The sequence below is a fragment of the Hypanus sabinus genome, chromosome 8 (genome assembly GCF_030144855.1).
Source record: "Hypanus sabinus isolate sHypSab1 chromosome 8, sHypSab1.hap1, whole genome shotgun sequence".
Lineage (NCBI taxonomy): Eukaryota > Metazoa > Chordata > Chondrichthyes > Myliobatiformes > Dasyatidae > Hypanus > Hypanus sabinus.
In genome coordinates, this window is record NC_082713.1 from 165,612,797 (window position 1) to 165,640,427 (window position 27,631).

At 41.1% G+C, this 27,631-nt stretch overlaps 1 protein-coding gene across 1 annotated transcript in view; it reads right to left on the minus strand.

Moving 5' to 3' along the window:
* Positions 1-27,631, minus strand: part of LOC132397848 (leucine-rich repeat-containing G-protein coupled receptor 5-like) — a 181,221-nt gene that overhangs the window by 33,564 nt on the left and 120,026 nt on the right. The window contains exons 5-8 of the mRNA XM_059976598.1: positions 19,931-20,146; positions 16,784-16,855; positions 9,750-9,818; positions 6,885-6,956 (exon numbers count right to left, since the gene is read on the minus strand). Of these exons, the coding sequence (XP_059832581.1) occupies positions 6,885-6,956; positions 9,750-9,818; positions 16,784-16,855; positions 19,931-20,146 (429 nt within the window). The remainder of the gene's footprint in view (positions 1-6,884; positions 6,957-9,749; positions 9,819-16,783; positions 16,856-19,930; positions 20,147-27,631) is intronic.

Genomic DNA, 27,631 nt, shown 5'->3' on the forward strand with positions numbered 1-27,631 from the left:
TGTAGGGACCAATGACGTGGGTAGGAAGAGTGAGGAGGTCCTGAAAGGTGAGTTTAGGGAGTTAGGCACCAAATTAAAGGACAGGACCTCCAGGATAGCAATCTCAGGATTGCTACCAGTGCCACGTGCAGGTGGGTTTAGAAATAGTAAGGTAGCGCAGATCAACATGTGGCTGAAGACATGGTGCAGGAGGGAGGGCTTCAGATTTATTGATATTTGGGCAGTTTTCCAGGGAAGGTGGGACCTGTTCCGGTGGGATGGCTTACATCTGAACTGGAGGGGGACAAATATTCTTGCAGGTAGGTTTGCTAGAGAGGCTCCAGTGGATTTAAACTAGATACGAGGGGGGAGGGGAACCAGAGTGTAGGAACAGATGTATGGGAGAAGGAAGAAAAAGAAGACAGTAAAGTTCTTTGTACAATTAGAGATAAACAGAGAGGAAGAGGTGGAGAATTTCTTAAGTGCATTTATTTTAATGCTAGGAGCATTGTAAGAAAGGTGGATGAGCTTAGAGCATGGATTGATACCTGGAAATATGATGTTGTAGCTATTGGTGAAACATGGTTGCAGGAGGGGTGTGATTGGCAACTAAATATTCCTGGATTTCGTTGCTTCAGGTGTGATAGAATCGGAGGGACGAGAGGGGAAGGTGTTGCGTTGCTTGTCAGAGAAAATATTACAGCGGTGCTCTGGCAGGATAGATTAGAGGACTCATCTAGGGAGACTATTTGGGTGGAGTTGAGGAATGGGAAAGGCATAGTAACACTAATAGGGGTGTATTATAGACCACCTAATGGGGAGCGAGAATTGGAGGAGCAAATTTGCAAGGAGATAGCAGATATTTGTAGTAAGCACAGGGCTGTGATTGTGGGAGATTTTAATTTTCCACACGTAGACTGGGAAGCCCATACTGTAAAAGGGATGGATGGTTTGGAATTTGTAAAATGTGTGCAGGATAGTTTTTTGCAGCAATACATAGAGGTACCAACTAGAGAAGATCTCCTGTTAGGGAATGAGATAGGTGAGGTGATGGAGGTATGTGTTCGGGAGCACTTAGGGTCCAGTGATCACAATGCCATTAGTTTCAATGTAATTATGGAAAAGGATAGAACCGGACCCAGTGTTGAGATTTTTGATTGGAGAAAGGCTAACTTTGAGGTGATGTGAAAGGATTTAGAAGGAGTGGATTGGGACAATTTGTTTTATGGAAAGGCTGTAATAAAGAAATGGTGGTCATTTAAAGGTGAAATTTTGAGGGTACAGAATCTTTATATTCTTGTTAGGTTGAAAGGAAAGGTTAAAAGTTTGAGAGAGCCATGGTTTTTGAGGGATATTGGAAACATGGTTAGGAAAAAGAGAGATATCTACAATAAATATAGGCAGCATGGAGTAAATGAGGTGCTTGAGGAATATAAAGAATGTAAGAAAGAAATAAGAAAAGCTAAAAGAAGATACGAGGTTACTTTGGCAAGTAAGGTGAAAATAAATCCAAAGGGTTTCTACAGTTATATTAATAGCAAAAGGATAGTGAGGGATAAAATTGGTCCCTTAGAGAATCAGAGTGGACAGCTATGTGTGGAGCCGGAAGAGATGGGGGAGATTTTGAACAATTTCTTTTCTTCAGTATTCACTAAGGAGAACGATATTGAATTGTGTAAGGTAACGGAAACAAGTAGGGAAGTTATGGAATCTATGACGATTAAAGAGGACGAAGTACTGGCGCTTTTAAGGAATATAAAAGTGGATAAATCTCCAGGTCCTGACAAGATATTCCCTAGGACCTTGAGGGAGGTTAGTGTAGAAATAGCAGGGGCTCTGACAGAAATATTTCAAATGTCATTAGAAACAGGGATGGTGCCAGAGGATTGGCATATTGTTCATGTAGTTCCATTTAAAAAGGGTTCTAAGAGTAAAACCAGCAATTATAGGCCTGTCAGTTTGATATCAGTGGTGGGTAAATTAATGGAAAGTATTCTTAGAGATGGTATATATAATTATCTGGATAGACAGGGTCTGATTAGGAACAGTCAGCATGGATTTGTGTGTGGAAGGTCATGGTTGACAAATCTTATTGAATTTTTTGAAGAGGTTATGAGGAAAGTTTACGAGGGTAAAGCAGTGGATGTTGTCTATATGGACTTCAGTAAGGCATTTGACAAGGTTCTGCACGGAAGGTTAGTTAGGAAGGTTCAATCGTTAGGTATTAACATTGAAGTAGTAAAATGGATTCAACTGTGGCTGGATGGGAGATGCCAGAGAGTAGTGCTGGATAATTGTTTGTCAGGTTGGAGGCCGGTGACTAGTGGTGTGCCTCAGGGATCTGTACTGGGTCCAATGTTGTTTGTCATATACATTAATGATCTCGATGATAGGATGGTAAATTGGATTAGTAAGTATGCAGATGATACTAAGATAGGTGGCGTTGTGGATAATGAAGTAGGTTTTCAAAGTTTGCAGAGAGATTTAGGCCAGTTCGAAGAGTGGGCTGAACGACGGCAGATGGAGTTTAATGCTGATAAGTGTGAGGTGCTACATTTTGGTAGGAATAATCAAAATAGGACGTACATGTAAATGGTAGGGCATTGAAGAATGCAGTAGAACAGAGTGATCTAGGAATAATGGTGCTTAGTTCCCTGAAGGTGGAATCTCATGTGGATAGGGTGGTGAAGAAAGTTTTGGATGTTGGCCTTTATGAATCAGAGCATTGAGTATAGGAGTTGGGACGTAATGTTAAAATTGTACAAGGCATTGGTAAGGCCGAATTTGGAGTATTGTGTACAGTTCTGGTCACCGAATTATAGGAAAGATGTCAACAAAATAGAGAGAGTACAGAGAAAATTTACTAGAATGTTACCTGGGTTTCAGCACTTAAGTTACAGGGAAAGATTGAGCAAGTTAGGTCTTTATTCTTTGGAGTGTAGAAGGTTGAGGGGGAACTTGATAGAGATATTTAAAATTATGAGGGGGATAGATAGAGTTGACATGGATAGGCTTTTTCCATTGAGAGTAGGACAGATTCAAATAAGAGGACATGAGTTCAGACTTAGGGGGCAAAAGTTTAAGGGTAACATGAGGGGGAATTTCTTTACTCAGAGAGTGGTAGCTGTGTGGAATGAGCTTCCAGTAGAAGTGGTAGAGGCAGGTTCGGTATTGTCATTTAAAGCAAAATTGGATAGGTATATGGACAGGAAAGGAATGGAGGGTTATGGGCTGAGTGCGGGTCAGTGGGACTAGGTGAGAGTAAGCGTTCGGCACGGACTAGAAGGGCCGAGGTGGCCTGTTTCCGTGCTGTGATTGTTATATGGTTAAATGTTTTTGCTTTAAATTAGTGGAAGCTCCTCCAAATCTCTCTCCTCTTCCAGTTCCTTAATTGATTCCCTCTGGAGCTGTGGTTGCCAACCTCTTTTATCTCATGGACCCCTACCATTAACCAAGGTGTCTGTGTACCCCAGGTTGGGGGCCCCCGGAGAATTGTCAGTACCTCAGCCAAGTGGCCACCTGAACTGAAAGCTGCATTCGGGCCTTTCATATTCTGTTCCTATCTATGTGCTGAGTTTCAAGACTTGGGTGCAGAATTGAAGTTCAGAATGGTCTTGCTTTTGACCTAATTGTCAGCAATTGGGCCAAGCGTCCTAAAAATGTAATCTTTTTTTACAATCCCAGTGAAGAGGCTTGGCTCAAAGCATTGGCTCGTTATTTTTCTCCATTGATGCTGCCTGGCATGTTGAGTTCCTTCAGCAATTTGTGTGTGTTATTAAAGATTTAATATATATATTCTAGTTCTCATTTGTTATATTTCAACAGTTGAGTGGAAGGATTTATTTAAAGTTACTTTTCTATGGGTGTTTATCTCTGTGTCAATCTGAGGTGGTGGTAGATAGCTACAAGAAGTGTGTTTGATTACTCACTGAATGGTAGTTTACTCCTGCGCTGCTGCTTGGATTATTTGTTTAATCCACTGCGAAAGGCCAGCATTTGGAAGTTAAGCCAGCGTTACACTGAACTGAGTTACAACAGCTCTGTGACCAGCTGGAAGAGGTCAAAGGAGAGCAAAGACCTGGCAATCTCAGGATAAGATGTTCTTGTTGTTCAGGTCAATGCTGTACTATTTCATATTTATTCAGGATATGGATGTCACTGGCAGTTAGCATTTCTTGTTCATTTGTATTCTTCCTGGTCCGAGGGTCTGAAACTACACTTTACCAGGCTATGTTTGGATGGCATGATTCTGTCCCTGCAGTACATCTGTGGACTTGTTGGTTTTTTAAAGTCAATCCAGTTATTTCCAGTTACTGGAACTAACTTTTTTTAAAAATTCTAAATAAGTTCAGGTTCATGAATTTAAATTCCACAGAGATGTGGATGTTAGTTCAGTGCTTACTACTTTAGCCCAGTACAGGAAAGCAGAACCACCTGGAAGTGTGTGAAAAACAACCGTACAAAGCATTAAAGATTCATTATATATCCCAAGTCAGTGTAACATCTAGTATGTGATGTAAATTAATTCCTTTAAATGCTGGGCTAAACAACATCTGGACATAGTTGCAATACTATAGGAGGATTTCCGGTTTGCTCTCTCTTCAAAACAATTCCATTTTAATAATAATTTAACCATACATGAAAACCCATGAATACAGCCAAACGAGACAGTGTTTCTCCAGGGCCAAGGTACAAGACACAGAACCAACAGTCACGCACAGCACAAAGCACACATAGCACGTACAAGATAGCAAGCACATAAAGATATCAGTAAGATACAGCCATCAAAAAAATCTTAGCTATGAATGAGACTGGGGTAATCTTTAAAGATGCTTCTGAGCATTTGAACCCACACACACCAGGCATTTCCCTTCTGCCTTCTCCCATTGGCTAGAAGAATCAAAAGCCTAAAAGCACTTCACACCAGCTTCACGACAGCTTTACCTTGCTGTTAGGCGACTACGGAATGGTTCCCTAGTCCTATGTGAAGCACTCTTGACCTCACAATCTACTTTGTTATGATCTTGCACCTTAATATGAAGACAATTTGATGTCTCTGGGCCTCTTCTCATTGGTAATCAGAAGAATGAGGGTGACCTCATTGAAATCTATTGAATAGTGAAAGATCTTGATAGAGTGGATGTGGAGAGGATGTTTCCTGTGGTGGGAGAGTCTAAGACCAGATGATACAGTATCAGAATAGGGAAGTGTCCTTTTAGAATGGAGATGAAGAGAAATTTCTTTAGCCAGAGAGTGATGAACCTGTGAAATTTGTTCCACAGGCGGCTGTGGAGGCCAAGGCTTTGGGTATATTTAAAGCAAAGGTTGATTGATCCTTGATTAAATAGAGCATGAAGGGATATGGGGAGAAGGCAGGAGATTGGGGCTGAGAGGGAACTGGATCGCCCATGGTGAAATGACGGAACCAACACATTGGGCCAAATGGCCTAATTCTGCTCCCATATCTTAAGGTCTTGTGGTCTTAATGCCTATCTGACTGCACCTTCTCCTTAGCTGTAACACTTTCTTTTGCATTCTGTTATTGATTTACCTTGTACTACCTCAAAGGACTTGATCTGATCTGTATGAACAATATGCAAGACAAGCTTTTCACTGTACTTTGGTACATGTCACAATAATAAGCCAATTCCAGCTCCAATTCCAAGGAAAAAGAAAGGGAGTTCTCAAGGCTGCAGGGATTAATCCAATGGACACCTGGTGAGAGACAAGTCCATGTCAGAGAAGGTTGCTCTTGGGAAATACGCCAAGATAGGCATAGGTTTAAGACAGACTGTTTAAGACAGACTTTATTTAGCTGAGACCAGGAGTCTTAGGCTCTGCTCTGCAAGACATTGGATGGTTGGCCAAACAGTTGGAAAGAAAGTGTGGCAAAATGTCATGGCCCATGTTGACATGGATATTTCCTTTTCCAAGTTTCCCAAGGATAGAGACTGAGGCCACTTAGCACATCATGTCTCAGCTAGCTCTCAGAGCACTCCCATCAACCCCATTTCCTCAAATTGTATCTGTTACATCCTCACCAACAGTCCTCCCACCTGCACTAGGGGCAATTTATTGTAGCGAATTAACCCAACAGCCAGCACATCTTTGAAAGATGGATAAAGATCAGGGTTTCTGAGGGAAACTCATATAATCACATGGACAACACACAATACAATGGAGGCATACATTTCTCTTTGTTCACTGGTTCCAAGAGAGTGATTTTGAGGGTAAAACCAACGGATTTCTGTTGCTTTAGCAGCAGGAAACTGTCCACTTTCTGAAGACTTATGGGAGTTCAGCACCCATAAGATGGCCATCTCCAGGCTCCCAGTGTCTCACACTCATCAATGAAGAAGGGGAAAGTGGGATAAAATTACTCCACAGATATAGGACTGGTGCAGGAGGGAAAGGGTGTATGAGTTGAGGCACAAGAGAAGACTACTTTGTTTCAGGTCCAAGACGTGAGTGAGCCAGACTAAAAAAGCTTTTGGAATACAAGCAGAAGGCCTTGATGAAATAACCAGTTAGTGGTAATACAATGAGCAATGAATCAGAATACAAGCCAAAGATATATAAAGGACTGTTGTAAAAGAAATAGATATTTCAAAACTGGAGAACAGAATAAACATCATCGTTCCCAAAAATGATGGGAGTGAGATGTGACTGCAGATTAAGAATCCTTCCCTTATGATTTTATTTGTTAGTGAGCCAGGTGCTCAGATGTAGAACATTACTGCAATCATATGCTTCAAGAGCTGACTTCTCATATGGCATACATTTTATCAAATGGTAATTGTTAAAGAAGTGAACACTAATTAAAACTGTTAAGATTTTTGCCAAGTTGCATTCCAGCAAATTCCACAGACTTAGTTTAGAAAAATGAACCTTGTGAGCAAACTTACATTGTTGTAAGTGACGGATTATTGGAGAATGCATGTTCAGGGATTGACTGAATGTTGTTGCTGTGGAATCCTCTGAAAGATAATGAACACATACAAATACTCTAGACTTCCAGACACATTACTTACGTCAAGATAAACTCAAAATTTTTAACCTTTCTTTTGAAAATTGGGCATTCATTTGCAGATTTATAAGTAAGGGCTAATTTTATGTTAAATCTTGGCCTCTTAAGATACATTTCCTATTTGTAATAGTACACCCTGCATTTCACTTGTGTGAAATATCTTGAGATATTCTGATGTGAAGAGTATCCCTATATCCAAGACATAAAAAGAGCCCCTTCAACATTAACAGCAGGTTACAGTTTCATTTAAGCAGATACAACAGACATCACATGACCAATGGTGGCATGGTGGCGTGACATTATTACAGCTCAGGGCATCGGAGTTCAAGTTCAATTCCAGTGTCCACCGTATTGAGTTTGTATGTCCTCCCCATTGAATGCGTGGGTTTCTTCTGGGTTCTCAGTTTTCATCTACAGTCCAAAGAAGTACTGATCAGTAGAAAAATTGGCCATTGTAAACTTTCCAGTGATTAGGCTAGAGGTAAAATCAGGGGTTATTGGGGGTTGCTGAGTGGTGAGGATCGAAGGGCTGAAGGGGTCTATTCCACACTGTATCTCCAAACATACAAACAAGTAAACAAGTAAATAGAAACATAGATAAATAAACAAACAAACATCCCAAGGTGGAGGGAGATGGGTTTTAGGAGACAGTCAAATGTTAGAAGAGATATGGAAAGGCGAAGGAACGTGGGTGAAGGATCCCTTGGGTGTAGGAAGCAAGATAGCTGAAGTTCTTTGCTGCCGTCAGTGGAACAGAAGTGAGCAGTCAGTGCAGCAGTGTGGAAGTTTTATGATGCTGTGGTAGCAGTGACCTGAGGAACAGCTGAGGCTGTAGAGTGCCTAGACTGGGAAGGACAGGGGGCTGGGTGAGGTTCTGGATCCAGTGTAGTGTGGTTCCCCAGAGGACAATAAAACGGGCATTGAAATAGTCTCATCATTTATATCTTACAATGGAATTATTTTTGTTGTTTTTGTTAAAGGGTTGGTTTCAAAATTCTCATAATACTGATCTGCATGATAATCTATTTGAAATGGAAAACCTTCAAACTTTTTCTTGAACTAGAAATATTCTTCCTCTTAGTTTTTTTCCCTCCCTCATCACCCTGATCTCCCGAAGTCATGGACTTGCTGTGGACAACCTGTTTCTGCCAATAGACTTTAGAGCTGCTATCTGGAGCTTTGCCAGAACATTCTCCACAGGTTTGTTGAAGCCAAATGTTCCTTAGTCTTTTGTGAAGAGGACTTGATCTTTGCTCAACATTACTCTTCCTCTTGCACCACTGTAGACACGTCCACCCGATGTGTGAGGCATCTTACTTCAGGTGAGGCCTCCCAATAGTTCTATCCCACTTCTGATGACAGTAATATTCTGACAATCAATCATTCCATTGTTCAACATATACCTGTGATTTTAAACCTGATTCTCATTTTGATTCAGAGAGTTTGACATTTGATTCTATCATTCATTTAGACCATGAGCCCAAGGTCCAGGGATTAGTACAACTGGGGTCAGGCTGAGTCAGGAACACCAGGAGTGAGGAACATGGATACATTTATGCCAGGATCAGGGTCTGGAATGTGTATATCCCACTCCTTTTAAACTTACTTGAAAATGTATTACTCTGCTACGTAACATGTAAAATCACATTTATTGGAATATTATAGGTGTAAAATCCACAAATCCTGAACGTATCCAAGTGATGAGGATGTCAGATCACTGGGATTCACTGCGCTGGGGTTTTATTGGTGTGAAGCACTGTTTAATAGTTGCTGGAAGTTGTACAACTTTTACCAATGAACTTTCCACTGATAGTTTTAGAATCCACATGGTTCACAGTCACTTCCAACAGAAGGTCAGAGCAGCAAAATATTGCAGAGACAAGGTAACAGACCAAAGAATAAACTGCAACACACACTGAACGCTGGAGGAACTCAGCAGGTCAGGCAGCATCTAAGGAAATGAATAAACAGTTGGCGTTTCAGGCTGAGACCCTTCTTCTGGACTGAAGAAGGAGAGAGGAAGATGCCAGAATAAAAAGGTAGGGGAAAGGGAAGAAGACTAGCTGGAAGATGTTAGATGAAGCCAGCTGGCTGGGAAAGGTCAAATGCTAGAGAGGGAAGAATCTGATAGGAAGGGAGAGCGGAACCTAGGCGAAAGGGAAGATGGAGGGGATTCAGGCTAAGTAATAGGTAGCTGACAAGGTGTGAGTGGAGAGTAGACGAAAGGTGGGGATTTGTTTACAGGAAGGAGAAATCAATGTTCATGCTATCAGGTTGGAGGCTACCCAGATGGAATATGAGGTGTAGCTCCTCCACATTGAGACTGCCTCATTTTGGCACAATTATTACAGCAATCTTGTCTCAGTTGCTTATTTTGTCTTCTGATTTGGTTATTTCCCAGACTGGAGTCAGGTAATTACTAGCCATAGCAGCAAAACTAGTTTGTTGCGTTGTTTTGCAATATTGCAAATGAGCACAAAGGTAAGAGTGCCAAGATCTGAGAGATGGGCCACAGTGGGTTGGAACAACAACCTTCAATGGATGGAAGCCCCACTTGAAGCTCTTTTTCCTAATGCCTGCCCCCTGCCCTGGAAAACTTGTGTGTGGGGGTGGTACCCTTACCTAGTGAAGAAAAAGTCTGGTTGATTATGTTCCAGATTGTCACATACACTCAGCTAGCTATACTTTAGTTGTAAGACCACAACTAGCTGAGTTGCAATGATCAAAAGCAATGGCTACTTACAATTCTTTGAGATTGGCCAAAACCTTCATGGCAACAGGAAATTCATCCAGATTGTTATAGTTCAGGTCTCTGTATCAGGAAATGAATGAAAAAAGCTATTTGTAGATGTAATCAGAATGAATTTTGTTAAATTTCACATGAATCTAAGATAGTCAAGCTACTGATGTTGAGGCATTTCATTATAGCTCCACTTTTTGTGACATTATTACAAGCATATGCATTTTTAATCCAATAGAATAAATGAATAAATTAAAATGATGATAGATTTATATAGATTCTTTTCGCATATCTATTGGATTTTTTTCAGGTGGCAGGGCAGAGATACTGTACATCTCTACCAAGGGAGTAGAAAGGCACTCCTTCCCTCTGCTAGCGTGCAGGTCACCCGTGGATGGCTCTGCTGCGCATGAAAAAGAAAAAGGGGTGGCAGAGCTGTTGTGGTAAGGGATTCCATGGTAAGGGGAATAGACAGGAGCTTCTGTGGCTGCAAACGGGACTCCCATATGGTATGTTGCCTCCCAGGTGCAAGGGTCAGAGATGTCTCGGAGAGGCTGCAAGGCATTCTGAAAGGGGAGGGTGAGCAGCCAGCTGTCATGGTGCATGTAGGTACTAACAATATAGGAGGAAAGCGGGATGAGGTCCTACAAGCTGAATTTAGGGAGCAAAGTGATAAATTAAAGAGTAGGACCACAAAGGTAATAATCTCAGGATTATTACTGGTGCCACATGCTAGCCAGAGTTGGAATAGCAGGATAGCTAGAATGAATATGTGGCTTGAGCGGTGGTGAAGGAGGGAGGGTTTCAGATACTTGGGGCATTGGAACCACTTCTGTGGAAGGTGGGACCAATACCATCCGGACGGTCTACATCTGGGCAGGGCCGGGATCAATGTCCTAGGAAGATAGTTTGCTAGTGCTGTTAGGGAGGTTTTAAAACAATATGGCAGGGGATGGGAACCCACAGAGAAAAGAAAAGGGGAGTAATGACAAAAGCTAGAGTTAGTGAAGAAAAAAGTAAGAGTACATTGCATAAAAGTAAAAAGCAAAAATCACATAGGTCTCTAGGTTCTAAAAGGACAATGAGAATAAGGGCACTTTATCTAAATGCCCGTAGTGTTAGAAACAAGGATAGTGAACTTGTGGCACAGATCAGTACCAAGGCATATGATTTAGTGGCCATTACAGAAACCTGGTTACAAGGTGGAGATGACTGGGAATTAAATATGCAAGGATATAAGATAATTTGGAAAGATAGGCAGGAAGGCAAATGAGGTGGGGTGGCGCTCAATTAAGGATGAGATCAGGATGATTGTGAGAAACAATATAAGATCTACAGAGCAGAATGTTGAGTGTATCTGGGTAGAGTTTAAGAATTGTAAAGGGAAAAAAATCACTGGTGGGAGTTGTCTGGTGAGGCCACACCTGGAGTACTGTGTGCAGTTCTGGTTTTCATAGTTGAGGAAGGATATACTAGCTTTGGAAGCAGTGCAGAGGAAGTTCACCAGGTTGATTCCAGAGATGAAGGGGTTAATCTATGAGGAGAGATTGTCGCCTGGGACTATACTCTCTGGAATTCAGAAGAATGAGAGAGGATCTTATAGAAACATACAACATTTTGAAAGGGATAGATAGATAAGATAGAAGTAGGAAAGTTGTTTCCATTGGTAGATGAGAGTAGAACTAGGGGACATTGCCTCAAGATTCAGGGGAGAAGATTTAGGATGGAGATGAGGAGAAACTGTCTTTCCCAGAGAGTGGTGAATCTGTGAAATTCTCTGCCCAGGGAAGCAGTTGAGGTTTCTTCACTAAATATATTTAAGATACAATTAGATAGATTTTTACATAGTAGGGGAATTAAGGGTTATGGGAAAAAGGCAGGTAGGTGGAGCTAAGTTTACGGACAGATCTTATTGACTGGCGGGGCAGGCTCAATGGACCGGATGGTTTACTCCTGCTCCTATTTCTTATGTTTCTTATGTAAGGTGTAGCACCTGATTAGCCCCCCAATCAGAGTCATGTGAAGCCTTGAGTACAGGAGGTGGATGGTTGTTTGAGCAGCTGGTGCATATCTCACAGTCCTGGTTATGCGACCAGTGGCGCCAGGCAGACAATCTCTGAAGAGTATTGATGATGGCTGGGATCACCCGTCTTGGAAAGACACTGCCCAGAAGAAGTCAATGGCAAACCAATTCTGTAGAAATGTTTGTCAAGGACAATCATGGACATGGAAAGACCTACGTCATATGACACAACACATAATGATGATGACGTAAATTAGACTTCTGCAAAACTGCTCAAAATATCCCAAGTGAGGCCTCACCAGTGCTTTATTAAGCTTCAACATTACAGCCTTGCTTTTACGTTCTAGTCGTTTGGTGGTTTGTTACCTACTGTTCGGGTTGCTGCAAATCCTCATGCCACTAATAAATCCGTGCACGTGTCAGTAAGCAGGAAATTACATGATGGACCCACACGGTATGGGTGGCCAAACAATGATGCTGAGCTCCTTAGCAGCCAGAGGCCTGTGATGAAGGCTGATGCCTGAGGCACTGGCAGACACTGCTAAGTAATTCCAAACATAAAACTAATCAAAATAACACACGGAGCCAGGGATAACTCATGTACGCTTCATTTTTACTTTGTGAGGTGCGCACTTGTGACGTGGAGACATGATGACGTTTGCCATTCATATACTTGTATATATAACCCATAATGAATTATGCACGCAACAAAGAATACTTAATCAAACAATATATTTACAATAGAAGTCAAAGATTAATGAAATATGAAATACACAGTAGACACCTCTTCCAAATGCACCTCACTGGTGAAACCTCACTTGGAGTACTGTGAGCAGTTTTCAGCCCCTTATCTAAGAAAGGATATGCTTAGACTGGAGAAGGTTCAAAAGAAGTTCACAAAAATTATTCTGGAGTAATTATTCTGAATAATTATTCTTCTTATTATTAAGGCTTACCCTATGAGGAACGTTATTTATTGAAATACAACACAGAATAACCCTTTCGGCCCTTTGAGCTGCGCTGCCCAGCAGTCCCCTGATTTTATCCTAGACTAATCACGGGACAATTTACAATGACCAATTAACCTACCAACCGGTACGTCTTTGGACTGTGGGAGCAAACCGGAGCCGCCAGAGGAAACCCACGGGGTCATGGAGAGGAATGTCCAAACTCCTTACAGGCAGCGGTGGAAATCGAACCCGGATCACTGGTACTGTAAAGCATTGTGCTAACCACTACACTACCGTGCCGCCCCCAACAATTACAGCAGCGGTAATCACCAACTGGGGTTAAACTCCCACCACTGTTTGTAAGGAGTCTGGGCATTCTCCCCGTTACCATATGGATCTACTCCAAACACAACAGCTTCCTCCTATGTTCCAAAGACATATGGTTGGAATTAATGGTTGTGGGCATGGTTAAACTTGCAAGCTTCCCAGTCCAATGTTCGTTGATGTGACGTAACAGTCACATTTCAGTGCGTGTTTCAATGTACATGTGACAAATAAAGCCTATCTAATCTTTCTTTCTTTCCAATAACCTTTAAAACCTACAGTTGGTAGCAAGCTGTCAAGTAACTTCTCGCATCTGTAGTGTGGTCCTTGAAACGTTCTGTCGAAACGCTGGTCAGTCCTCAAGTTGGGGGGCTTGGAGAAGTGACACAAGAAATTGTAACTTTGGAACAGCGAGTTGCTGGTCTCCTGCTCTCACCGTAATTGGAGCAGTCTCTTTCCCTCGCTGTTGAGGGAGAACCTATCTGAGCTGTAGTTTTTGATGGACTTGAGATCAGGGTCTCTGGGGGCTTTTTGCTGTTGCTAGCATGGTGGGGGCTCAGTGCTTTTACTGGTGCAAGGGGGAGGGGTCCACCAAAACGACCACAACTTTGTTGTGGTTTGGAGGTTTGCGTGCCTCAATGCCTGGGAGAGCTATGTTGGCTGGAGTCAAGACTTTAGGCTTTGGTTCTTGGTAGGGTCGCCCATGCCAAACAAGTCAAAAGGTAGATGATAGACGAAGAGTGGTCCAGCAATCCACCATGTCTGGGAGTTCAAGCGTAGGGTTAACAATCCTGACTGGTCAAAACAAAATTGTTGCGGAAACAGCAATGAAGAATCCTTCTACTTCTGAGTGCGATAGTATTCCTGAGTCTCCACCTGGGACTTGCATGACTGATGGTAGTGAAAACCGAGAGGAAGCTACTGGCACGATGGAGGAGGCCTGAACACCGCCAGAGATGGAGGACTATCACTGCTACGGTAAACTTGTAGTAACACGGGGGAGGGGGAAATTGATGTTTCTGCTGCTGATTGTGCACGGGAGGTGGGGAGGGGGCACATTGAGGTTCTGATCTTTCTGTTATTCATTCCTTGGGGTCTTTTGTTTCATGGATGTCTGCAAAGACAGAGAATTCCAGGTTGTATACTATATAAATTCTGTGATATTAAATTGAACCATTTGATTTGAATTGAAGCCATTTGGCTTCACTCTCCATTAGCCAGTACAGCACTGGTGGTCCCTCAACTATGTTTTTGTGATTCAGTTCCCACACGTATAAAACTGAATTAATTTATTCATTGGTGCACAGACTTACATACAGAGATGCCCTTTTGATTTGACTCATTCTGGTAAAAAGTTGTATACACAATGCCTTATAAAAGGTTCAGCTGTGGCCTAACTTGTACTTCTGCCTTTGAGCCCGAGGTTGGGGCTTTGTTCCATTCCAGAGATTAAAGCACAGTAATTTAGGCTCTCACTGTCTTCCTGTAGGGGCTGGCTTTCATGAAGGTGCCATCTATTGAATGGCACATTAAACTGAGGCCCCCATCTCCACCATCAGGTGAAGTTACCATTTGATCATTATGTGTTGTATGATGTGGGTGATCGTGGTCTTTCCAGGACCATGATTGTTCTTGGCAAATTTTTCTAGGGAAGTGGTTTTCTATTGCCTTCTTCTGGGCAGTGTCTTTACAAGATGGGCAACCTCAGCCATTATCAATACACTTCAGAGATAGTCTGCCTGGCATCAGTGGTCGTATAACCAGGACTTGCTACAGCCTGAAATATTGCAGGGGCTCTGTTTTCCTGCCACATCCCAAAGATGTACTGATTGGTAAGTTAACTGGCCACTGTAAAATGCACCTAGTGTAGAGAGGTGGGGAGCGAATGGGAATCTGACTGAGAATAGATTACTGGGAAATAAGTGGGGGAATCAGAATAATAAGATTGCTCTGAAATCTTCTATAAACCTGATGAGCCAAATAAGCTCTTTCTGTGTCATAAAGAAATATGAAGAAATAGTTTTTGGCCCCTTGCCTAAGGAAGGATGTGCTGACATTGGAGAATGTTCAAAGGAGGTTCATGAAAATGATTCTGGGATTGAAAGCCTGGTCATATGAGGAGTCTTTGATGGCTCTGGGCCTCTTCTCACTGGAATTCAGAAGAATAAGAGGTGATCTCATTGAAACCTATCTAATGATGTATAATGGATGTTTCCTATGGTGGGAGGGTCTAAGACCAGAGGACACAGCCACCGAAAAGAGGGGAGTCCTTTCAGAACAGTGATGAGGAGGAATTTCTTTAGATAGAGAGTGGTGAATCTGTGGAATTCACTGTGGGTGTGTTGTTAGATTCTTGATTAGTCAGGGCACAAAGGGTTACGGGGAGAAGGCAGGAGATTGGGGCTGAGATGGAAATGGATCAGCCATGATGAGATAGCGGAGCAGACTCGATGAGCCAAATGACCTAATTCTGCTCCTATATCTTATGGTCTTAAAGGAAAGAATTGTACTTCCACAATGTCCTTTATCTCCCATTTAGGTTATTGCAAATGGTTCTCAATGAAGTACTAAGGATCTGGAATCATTAAGGTAATGAGGGCTAATTAATCTCTGCACAGCAAGATTCCACAGGCAGAAATATCACAATAACCAATAATTAATTATGATGATTGAAGGATAAGCAATGGTGAAGATACCGGAGGTACAATGTCTAATGCCCTTACACATGGTGCCAATTGACACTGCTCACTTACTTCCTGCCCATTGCACCACTGGCATTTAGGACAGCAATGAAGGTTCTCCATCTCTGATGGTGTTCTGGGCTTCCCTCATCATGTCAGTAGCTTCCTCACTGTTTTCACTACTGTTAGTCATACAAATCCCAGGTGGAGACTCAGGAATACCGTCACACTCAGATGTAGAAGGATTCTTCCTTGCTGTCTCCGTAACAATTTGTTTCACCTGTCAGGGTTGTTAGCCCTGAGCTGAATCCAAAAACCTGGAGGTCCAGGTGCACCACTCTTAGTCTGACCTCTACTCTTTGACCCGTTTGGCATTGGTGACCCAACCAAGAGACATATGAAGGAAGCCCTAACTTCAGCTAATGTCGCTCTCTGGGTCATTGAGGCACGCAAGCCTCCAAACCACAACAAGGTTGTGGTTCTCTTGGAGGCACTTAACCACCAGGTCCTTGATTTCTGATCTCTTCTGGTCTAGACTAGACCTGGTTTTCATCCTCAGGTCTCTGGGATTTCAACCCAAGGAGACCGAGTTGGGTATCAAGTGAATGAAGGCTGCTTTTAATTAAGTTTGTGGAATATTTTCCAAATCAAAGAATGAAGTCAAAACACCAAAAGTTCCATAGTTTCTGCTTCCTGATTAGCCCAAACATCTGAAGCATTGGTCTTAGATAACAATCAAACTGTCCTGTCATGTTTTCTTAGTTAGCAATGGAGAACTACGTCGGCAACCCAAACAGAATGTTGTGCAAAACTGAGGCCACTTGCATACGTCCTGAATTTGATAGGCTTACATATCATGTAGCTCTTGTGAATTTTCCATTATTGCTCAAGTATGAAGTATGTTTTTACATTACAGAACAAAAGAATTAGAAATAAATTGGCTGTTTTTCTCACTATACTTAAAAATGATTTAATCTTGGAATCTTTTCTTTGAATTTTGGTTTAAAACACTGAAAAACTCAAGGAGAATAACAAAAAAAAAATCAGAGGTCAACTTACAATGTTTCTAGGCTGTGAAGACCATCAAAGCATTTCTTTCCCAGGGTGTGAATCTGATTGTTGTGGAGATGCCTGTAGGGTAATATTAACTGCACAGTCATGAAAAGACAATGCACACAGCAGGCTTATGCCAACTTTTCCCTGGTTGTATCAAAAGAACCCTGTACCTCACTCATTCTTTTCACTCACTTCATGCAGGTCATACATAGGCTACTCATTGGAATATAAACAGTAACTACTACACTAGGAGATGTATGCTCAAAATCAGTTTTAAACAGTAAGAAAATAATGCTGGGGTTTAATTTAAATCATTGCCCCAGGTCAAGAAAATGGAGTTTGTAATGACACTCCCTACATTTATACAGTAGCTCAGGTTCACATTTGTTCTGGTGTTAAATTATGGTATTAAATTCCAATCCCTTTGAAATATGTCTGAAAATTCACATCAGACATTATGGGCTTAAAGCTGAGGTTAAATCAAACGGCAAAAAGGTTTCATTCCAAACAAAGTTTAAACTGTTGTGGATATTTATCTTAACTTTCTCCTTATTTTTTACAAATGCAGTTATTCCATTGTACTCCTGATTTGAGCCTTCACACTTTCAAAGTTCAAGGTAAATTTATTATCAAAGAACTGATATAGCACCATATACAACCCTGAGATACATTTTCTTGCAGGCATACTCAATAAATCTATAGAATAATAGCCATAAGAGAATTAATGAAAGACCATACAACTTGGGCATTCAACCCAGAGTGCAGTAGACAACAAATTGTGCAAATACAAAAAGAAAGAAATAAGAATAATAAACAAATAAGCAGAACATATCCAGAAAATATCCAGATCTGGATGATGGGGTGATAAATTGGATTAGTAAGAATGCAGATGATACTAAGATAGGTGGCTTTGTGGATAATGAAGTAGATTTTCAAAGCTTGCAGAGAGATTTAGGCCAGTTAGAAGAGTGGGCTGAAAGATGGCAGATGGAGTTTAATGCTGATAAGTGTGAGGTACTAAGTTTTGGTAGGAATAATCAAAATAGGACATACATGGTAAATGGTAGGACATTGAAGAATGCAGTAGAACAGAGTGATCTAGGAATAATAGTGCATAGTTCCCTGAAGGTGGAATCTCATGTGGATAGGGTGGTGAAGAAAGTTTTTGGCATGTTGGCCTTTATAAATCAGAGCATTGAGTGTAGGAGTTGGGATGTAATGTTAAAATTGTACAAGGCATTGGTGAGGCCAAATTTGGAGTATTGTGTACAGTTCTGGTCACCGAATTATAGGAAAGATATCAACAAAATAGAGAGTGTACAGAGGAGATTTACTAGAATGTTACCTGGGTTTCAGCACCTAAGTTGCAGGGAAAGGTTGAACAAGTTAGGTCTTTATTCTTTGGAGCATAGAAAGTTGAGGGGGGACTTGATAGAGGTATTTAAAATTATGAGGGCGATAGATAGAGTTGACATGGATAGGCTTTTTCCATTGAGAGTAGGGGAGATTCAAACAAGAGGACATGACTTGAGAGTTAGGGGGCAAAAGTTTAAGGGTAACATGAAGGGGAATTTCTTTACTCAGAGAGTGGTAGCTGTGTGGAACGAGCTTCCAGTAGAAGTGGTAGAGGCAGGTTCGATATTGTAATTTAAAGTAAAATTGGATAGGTATATGGACAGGAAAGGAATGGAGGGTTATGGGCTGAGTGCAGGTCGGTGGGACTAGGTGAGAGTAAGCTTTTGGCACGGACTAGAAGGGCCAAGATGGCCTGTTTCTGTGCTGTAATTGTTATATGGTTATATGATTAACGTGAAATGAAGAGTCCTTCAAAGTGAGTCCAAAAGTTTTGGGAACTTGTCAATAATGGGGCAAAAGCAAAGTTGAATGATGTTATTCCCTTGGCTCAAAAGCCTGATGATTGAGGGGTTCCTGAGCAGTTGATGTGAGTCCTGAGGCTCCTGTACCTTCTTCCTGATGGCAGAAACGAGAAGAGAGCATGTCCTGGGTGGTGGGGGTTTCTGACGATGAATAACGTACATTGTGTTCAATTGAGTAGCAGCAATAGGAAGTTAAATTATTTTGTAGTTAATTTTCTAGTGCAAATCAAAAATGGAGAAGTAACTGTAATGAGTGAGATCTTTGGTTTAGGCACCGGCACAGATTAACAAGAGAATCCCATTATTGACAAACAATTTAAGCATGAAAGGTGAGTTAAATCAGTAAGAAGGTTTTACAAAACTGAAGAGCAACTTCTTTTCCTACTATTGTGTGTGGCATGTGGCCAAGTGGTTAAGGCTTTGGATTAGTGATCTGCAGGTCATTAGTTCAAGCCTCAGCCGAGACAGGGTGTGTGTCCTTGAGCAAGACACTTAACCACACACTGCTCCTGCATACGGGAAAAAAAATTCAAACAACTTCAGGCGGTGAGCTGAATTTCACATATTCTGTTGTCATTCATGCTTCACATTTCCTTGATAGAATACTTCAACTGTGAATCTCTGCCCCAGAGATAGATAATAATTGAAAAATTGGGGGAATTCAGTGCTAAGGTGAATTGGGGCTGATTAGCCATGATCATATGAGGAGGAGTTTCTTTAGTCAGAGGGCACTGAATCTGTGGAATTCATTGCCACTGGTGGCTGTGGAGGATTTAAAGCAGAGGGTGATAGATCCTAGATTAGTCAGGGCATGAAAGGACATGGGTTGGGGGGAAGGCAGGAGATTGGGGCTGAGAGGAAAAATGGATCAGCTATGATTAAATGGTGGAGCAGATGCGATAGGCCAAATGTCCTAGTTCTTCTCCTATGTCTTATGGTCTTATATTGAATGTAACATTAACAAAACATTTTGCATTAACATTTCTGAGGTAAACTACGTTAAACCTGCTTTGACGCATATTCAGTGTAGAACCAAGACAATTTTAATTTTAATTTTAAACCAATTTTAATGTCCTAATGAATAGACCTACTTTCATTTGAACTGTTTATTTTGTCTGTGTGACATGTCAAATGACTTCTTATTGAACTGCAAATTGAGAAAAACCGCAGTTTATTGACTGAAATAAAAGATTAGCACATCTGTGCAGAAAATATTTTTACAAGATCTTCTCATTGTGAATTGTCAAAAGTGAAATAAAGTAAAATTACTTACAGAACTACCAAACTGGAAAGGTTCCTAAATGCATAGTCTGGGATATGAGTAATTCTGTTCAATGCCAAGGTCATGGCTTGTAGGCAAGGTAAAGTGCTCAGGGCTTTAACTGGAATATCTGTCAGAGCATTGTCATCCAGCCAAAGGTGCCTAAGTGAAACCAGCCCGTTGAAACAGTTCGGTGGCACAACGGAGATATGATTCGCATCCAGTCGTCTAGAAAATGAAAAAAAGTTTGAGACTTATTTTCCAGAAATATCCATGTTCTGTCCAACAAAACTACGCTCTGTTTTTCAATTTTATACCGCCACTCTGCCAGATTCACTTCAGCCAAATTATGTCGATCTTTGCTGTTTCTTTAAGAACAGTGTGAATTGCCTTTAGTAGATTTTGTGTAGGTGACAGGCATAATATCTTACATGAATTTGGTAAAGCGGAATTAGCTTCAATAATGTTCAAGACCAGCATAACATTTACCAGAATCAATTTTATTTTAAATACAATATACTGGAGTCTACGCATAAGCAAACACATTATGCTGTATTTATTTGTTGGATGCATTTGATTTTATTCAACCACACAAGATATAAACTGGTAGTATGTAGGTTTCATTGCTAACAATCGTAGTCATGTAAATTTTAATAATTGAAACATTTATAAACAATATGTGGGCAGGATGTCCTTTAAGGAATTAATAAATATTTTGCAAAGTCTAAAAGAGTGGGTGACAATTGCAATAAATCATTAAAGGTTTGACATTTTTAGTGTTTAGATGGCAAATTGTCCCTTTACAATTAGTTAGTAATTATGCTTGACGAGTGCTCTTTACGGAATGTGCTATGCGTGAATTCAAGAATGTACTGCCCCAGAAGACCATTTTGTATAAACAATGCCTTTCTCACTTTAGTTCTGCTTTTTCACATCTGAATGAAAATGGGGTCACCATTTAATCAAATCTGCTTTGGCTGCAATCCTCTAATCTCTGAGTTAATACAATCTGCCATACTGTGGCCAATATCAGAACATCTATAGATAACTCCAATTACAGTTTGAAATCTGTTTTGTATTACTTGATACTAACTACAGAGATTACACTAATGGATTTCCCTTTTCCATATCCTATCTTGTGCTGAAGTCATATCTTTAATCAATACAGCCACTCCTCCTCTTCCAATAACTTCCCAACCTTTTGGAAAGACTTTGTAGCCTGGTACTGTACATTTAACTTCTGTTCCACTTACAATTGTGAGCAGCGTGGACTAAGTTCTCAGTAGCAGTCAGAACATTGGAGCCTTTAATCTATATTTTTATTTATAATTTCCTGCTTACTTCATGCATCATTGATACAAAATGATGCATTTCACTGTATGTTCCGATGCACATGTGACAAATAAGGCAAATCTCTTTAATCGCATTCAGAATGCGTTTCAACTTTCAGGCACCAACCGAAACAATTAATCAAAGAGCTCTGAACAAAAGAAAAAAATCTTTGGCTATGATTTTACTGCAATCTTTAACACACTACAGGAGCCATATATCTATTTTCTATTGTATTTTGCATTACATGTTTATTATGGGGAGTTAGTCACATGGGTTGGGCTTGGTACAAATGAAGAGTTTAGTTACGTATTTATGCTTCATCTTTAGTTCAGTTTAGTTTGGGTAGAGCCAGAGAATGGGCCAGGGGTGATTTTTTTTTGTTGACCACTAAATACTATTAAATATGTTTAAGAATGCTTGGCTTAAGTATGTTTAAATAGGCTAAAACTGTTTATTTCATTATATTGCCAGCTTCAGTCTCATTAGTTTTTATCTTTTCAAGGTTGTTTCGTTGTTGCTGGTTTCCTAATAAAGAATCTAATGTACTTTCCTTGACTACACAACTTTGTTATTGTGGATTGCGTGACATAGAGTATCAACGACAGTATCCTGCTTAGTCTCTGAGCAGTTCTGGTTTGTTTTCAAATAACCGCTACACATCCCACTCGAAAGTTTAAATCATTCCATAAAAATAGTTAAATCATTTCATAGCTAATAGATCCAATTTTAGGACATTAGATTTATTCTATATTCTTTGAGTCATACAGCTTTGAAAATACCCTTCAGCCTCTAAGACTACCCTGACCATCAAGAGCCATTTACACCGGGGAACCCCAATTTTACTATTAACTGTGGGTCTGTGGATTCCAGGCTGGGAGCCCCTAATTAACACTAATCCTACTTCAATCTCATTTAATCTCCCTACAATCCCACCAATTTTGTGCTTTGATCAAGGCCGATGGATGTCACAGTGAGAGCTGTAACTTGGATAATTAAAACCGAATGAATCAAAATCCAGATACTGCAGTTGCTGGTGTGCTGAAATAAAATCAGAAGATACTGGAGATATTCAACAGTTCAGGCAGCATATCTGGAGAGAGAAACAAAGATAACCTTACAAACAATGAACTTTCATGTGAAAGCTATGAAAAGTACATGCTGAACTTGATAGAATATCACCATCTCATCATCAGCATCATTATATGCCATGTCATATGACATCATCATTATATGCTGTGTCATATGACGTGGGTGATCATGGCTCATGACCATGATTGTTCTTTACAAATTTTTCTACAGAAGTGGTTTTCCATTGCCTTCTTCTGGGCAGTGTCTTTACAAGATGACTGACTCCAGTCATTATCAATACTTTTCAGAGATTGGTGTCTGTGTGTCAGTGACCACATAACCAGGACTTGTGATATGCACCAGTTGCTCATACGACCATCCACCACCTGCTCCCATGGCTTCAAGTGACTCTGACCGGCTGGGGGAGGGAATAGGGGTGCTACACCTTGCCCAAGAGTGACCTGCAGGCTAGTGGAGGAAAGGAGCACCTTACGGCTCCTTTTGTAGACATATCTCCACCCTGCCACCCATATACTTCAATAGTCAACCCAAAATCCACAAGTTGTACTTATTTAAGACTGAAGGGCAAATCAGATGTTTTGCATAAAGCTAATGGATTTTGATAAACACAAGAGATTCTACAGATGTTGGAAATCCAGAGCGACACTGCCAAAATGCTGGAGGAACTCAGCAGGTCAGGCAGCACCGAGGGAAAGGAATAAACAGTCACTATTTCAGGCTGAGACCCTTCATCAGGACTGGGTTGTATGGCTTTTGATGTTAGTTTATATTTCTATAACATGAAAGAGGAAACCATTTATTAATTTTTTTTATTTGGTAGTTTATTGGATTTGCAGTTGGTTTGTCTTGCATCATAAATCTCTTGCCATTTCCTCTCATATATCTTTAATTTTTAATTTTCTCAGAAATTTATTAGTTGTAAAAAATATAAATAAGATCCAACTATAAACTGTTCATTTATTGTAAGTTTTTTTTTACCAATGGCTTGCCAATTTAAAAATGAGAACATTAGAATTAACCCAGATTTCTGAAAACACATATTTCTGATATATAGGACCCAGTTATTGGGTACCAAATATTCAGGCACATACTTCGACTTTAAGCAATGTCAGGAACATCGAGCTGAAAGTGCTTGTCTTATTTATTCAGAATTAGAATCAGAATCAGAGTTACATTCACTATCACTGACATATGTCATGAAATTTAAACACGAGGAAATCTGCAGATGCTAGAAATTCAAGCAACACACACAAAATGCTGATGGAACACAGCAGACCAGGCAGCATCTATAGGGAGAAGCGCTGTCGACGTTTCGGGCCGAGACCCTTCGTCAGGACTAAGTGAAAGGAAAGACAGTAAGAGACTTGAAAGTAGGAGGAGAGAGGAAAATGCAAAATGATAGGAGAAGACTGGAGGGTGTGGGAGCCAGACAGGTGATTGGCAAAAGGGATACAGAGCTAGAGAAGGGAAGGGATCATGGAACGGGAGGCCTAGGGAGAAAGAAAGGGGGAGGGGAGCACCCTGTCATGAAATTTGCTGTTTTGGGGTAGCAAGATAAAAAATTTACTGCAATTTATGATAATAAATCAATAAATAATGCAAGAGAAGAATAGTGAGGTAGTATTCATGGGTTTGTGGACAGCTCAGAAATCTGATGGCTGAGGGGAAGAAGCAATGATGAGTGTGCATCTTCAGCCTATCAAAATAAACACAAAAAGTTTAAACAGAAATCACCAGGAGACCGCATTACAAAGAGCGAGTCACTCGAGGAAAAACACAAGGAAATCTAAATATTTAATGAATGTTGGTAAACAACAACTACCCAATTCAGGAGCTCTAAAAACCTCGGCGCCCAGTGCTCTCCGCCTCCTCACACAAGCCCGAAGAGCTCATTACACATTGGTACTTCTGATTCAAATGGTGATGCAGAGTCAGAATACTCTCCCTTGTACATTTGTAGAAATTTGCTGGACTTTCATGACATATGAAACATCCTCAAACTCTTAATGAAGTATAGCATGCCTTCTTCGTGACTGCATCAACCAGCTGATCTATCTCACTCCTGTACGCCTTCTCATTGCCTTCTGAGGCTATACTGACCAGAGTGGTATCATCAACAAATTTATAGATGGTATTTCATCTGTGCCTGGACTCACGGTCCGTAAGACCATAAGGCATAGGAACAGAATAAGGCCATTAACAGGTCATGAGAGTAGGCAAAGTAGAATAGCAAAGAGTCGAGCATGGAATGACCATCGTCAGAGGCAGAATGCATTGTCCATTCCTAACAAAACGTTGGTTGTGAGCTACGTACCTTCCCTGAAAGTCTACAGCCCAAGTGTTGAATGCGCTCCATTAGTGGTGTTAGGGCATTGCTGGAACTTCAGCCACTGAGAAGGAGCACCAGTAGAACTCTAAGTCACGATGGTGTGTGACTCAGAGGGACACTTGGAAATGCTGTGTTCTTTTGGCCTTTTAGGTGCTGGAGTTTGAGAATTTGGGAGGTGCTGTTTGGCAATCAAATGCCATTCAAGCTATATATAGTGCAATTAAATCAAGTTTAATTATCTTTCAACCATACACAGGTACAGCAAATGAAACAGTGGTCCTCTGAGGCCAAGGTGCAAAACAAACAAAATAGCAAGCAAAAAAGCATATTCACGCAAAAGAAAAACAAATATATGTATAAAACCATGGAGCGACTTCTCAGGGGCCAACCAAAGGTGCTTTTCTCTTTGTTAAAAGTGTTTCTTATGATCACAGGACAACCCAGGCCTACTCTATCAGTGAGCTGTTCGTTGAATGGAGAAGCTGGACTAGTGCCAGGATGGCGGAGAAAGAGAAATGCAGTTATAGTCTCTGTGTGATGGATAGAGCACTATTCTACTGGATTGTTTTATCCAGAATTATTTGAATTTCTTGGGTATGGTTGGAGCTGAAAGTATCTTGCTAACTGGAAGAATTCCACTTCCGATCAGCCTCGGAGAAAGTGGAAAGGCTTAAGGAATTTGCTGCAGAATACTTAACACTCTTGTTCTTGCAACCACAATACTTCTGTTAAGTTTATAGTCCATGATGATTTCGAGGTGGGGACTCAGCACTAGAAATATCATTACATACAAAAGGAATCAGTTGGACTGCTGAGTTTCAGCACTAAACTCCTATTCCCCATGTCTTGCATGCGGAAGACATCGTGCTTCAACTCCTGAGGAACCTTGACTTAGAATCAGAATCAGAATCAGGCTTAATATCATTGGCATATGTGGTGAATTTTTTGTCCTTGCAGCAACAGTACAGTATAATACATAATAACAGGAAAAAAGTGAATTATAGTAAGCATATATCTATATTAAATAGTTAAGTAAGTAGTGCAAAAATAGAAGTTTAAAAGTAGTGAGGTAGTATTGTTGGCAATACAACTATGGTTGGCAGAATTTCAGATTGTGATGAGAGGGCGTACAGGAGTGAGATAGATCAGCAAGTTGTTAACTAGAATTAGAACAGGAAGTTGTGCAGTTAATAGAGAACTGCCTTCTGGTCATATGATGGAGGGAAGGCAATTGCTGAAGATGTTTGAGCCGAAGAGAGGGCCAGCTGTTCTGGTCAGAGATGAGATGAAACTTCTTTGCCAAAAGGTGGGTGAATCTTTGTAAGTACTGTGTTTGGAGTCCCAGCTGTGGTGTGTATTTAAGACAGGTGTTAATAGATTTTTAGACATTAGAAGAATCAAACAGTATAGATACAGCGCAGGAAAGATGAACTCAATGGTCAACCACGATCTGATTGAATGGAGGTGCATCCATGCTGGGTCAAATTGTCTAGCTTTATGTTCTTCTGGTTAAGGAACTCCTGTAAACCTATCTAGCATCTGAGATGATGGACCTCAAATAACTAGGATTAGTACTTTCTGGAGGACACTTTCACCCAATTCCGACATTAGTCAAATGATACCTAGAAGTGACCACAGGAATTTTGCTTATCTGTCCACATCAAAAGCAAACTATCATGAGGCTGAGAGATGAAAGCCCTAGCTGAGCAACTCTGACCTTATAGATGAGGAAAGCACTTGAGTAAAACTGTTCTATCACCACTGAGTAGATAATGAGGTGATAACTGCAAAGATGGGATAATGTATTTGGCAATTTTCCATAGTGTAGAATAGACGCCCATGTTGAAGATGTACTAGAATATTTCAGTTAGATTGAACAAGTAAACATCACAGATCTCTTGCTCTCCTTCCATTTCTGAGACCCACACTGACTGGAGGCGGGGCGAAGTTAAGATGCCGCTAAACAGCGACTCCTTCGCTTGCATCTTCAGAAACAGCTTTATTTCTATTTTTGATATCTCTTTTTTTTTTCCTTTTCAGGATGTGGGGGGTTCTTTTGAAGACTCTGACATGTAGTTACACTCTGACTTCAGTTCTCTGTGGGAATGGGACCTGTTTTCTGGGCCTCATGACTGGCCGCTTTCTGGTATCCCAAGGACTTGGCCTGGAGGACAAGCGCACCTTCAGGGTTCTGGGATTTCGTGGTTCTGGGGCCATGCTGATTCTGGACCAGTACCACTGACTGAAACATCGCAGGAGAACATAGAACATTGAGTTAGCCGCCGGGGGTTGTGTTGCACCTTTTTGGCGCCTTTCGGGCGCAGAGCTTGAGAAAAGCAACGCAACGGACTTTTAACATTGTAAATCAGCGAGTTATTTGTTACGTCTCCCCTCTCACTGTGAAACGGGGACACTTCTTTCTCCAGTATTAGGAAGAGAGAGAGAGCCTCTGGTATGTCGAATTACCGGGTGAAGGAATAGTCTTTGGGGTCTATGTCTTTACTGATGCTTTGCTGCACGCTTGAGTGCTTGGCGGAGGGTGCTGATGCTTTTTTACTGGTGGGGGAGGGTGGTTTGTTGCCTTGCTGCTACTTCTGCATGGGTGGGGGAGTTGCTGGGAGGGGCTTTGGGGTTCTAACATTAACTGTCATTCATCATTGGGGCACTCCTCTGTTTTTGTGGATGTTTGCGAAGAAAAAGAATTTCATGATGTTGTAGCGGTGTGCTACACGCAGCGCTAAAATTACGACACGGAGTCGGTAACTGCAGTCGAAGGAAAAACTTTATTCGAAATCCTCAGCCTCACTTTTAAGCATCCCTCAACCTGCCCCCCATGGCGCAGAGGCTCCAAAGCTCTGTGCTCGCAAACCCCCGTAGGCTATCTAATTGTGAGCCAGTTCGGATGTGCCAGGAAATGGGTCGCCACAATGTATATTCAAAGGCAACACGAGTGAATCTGCAGA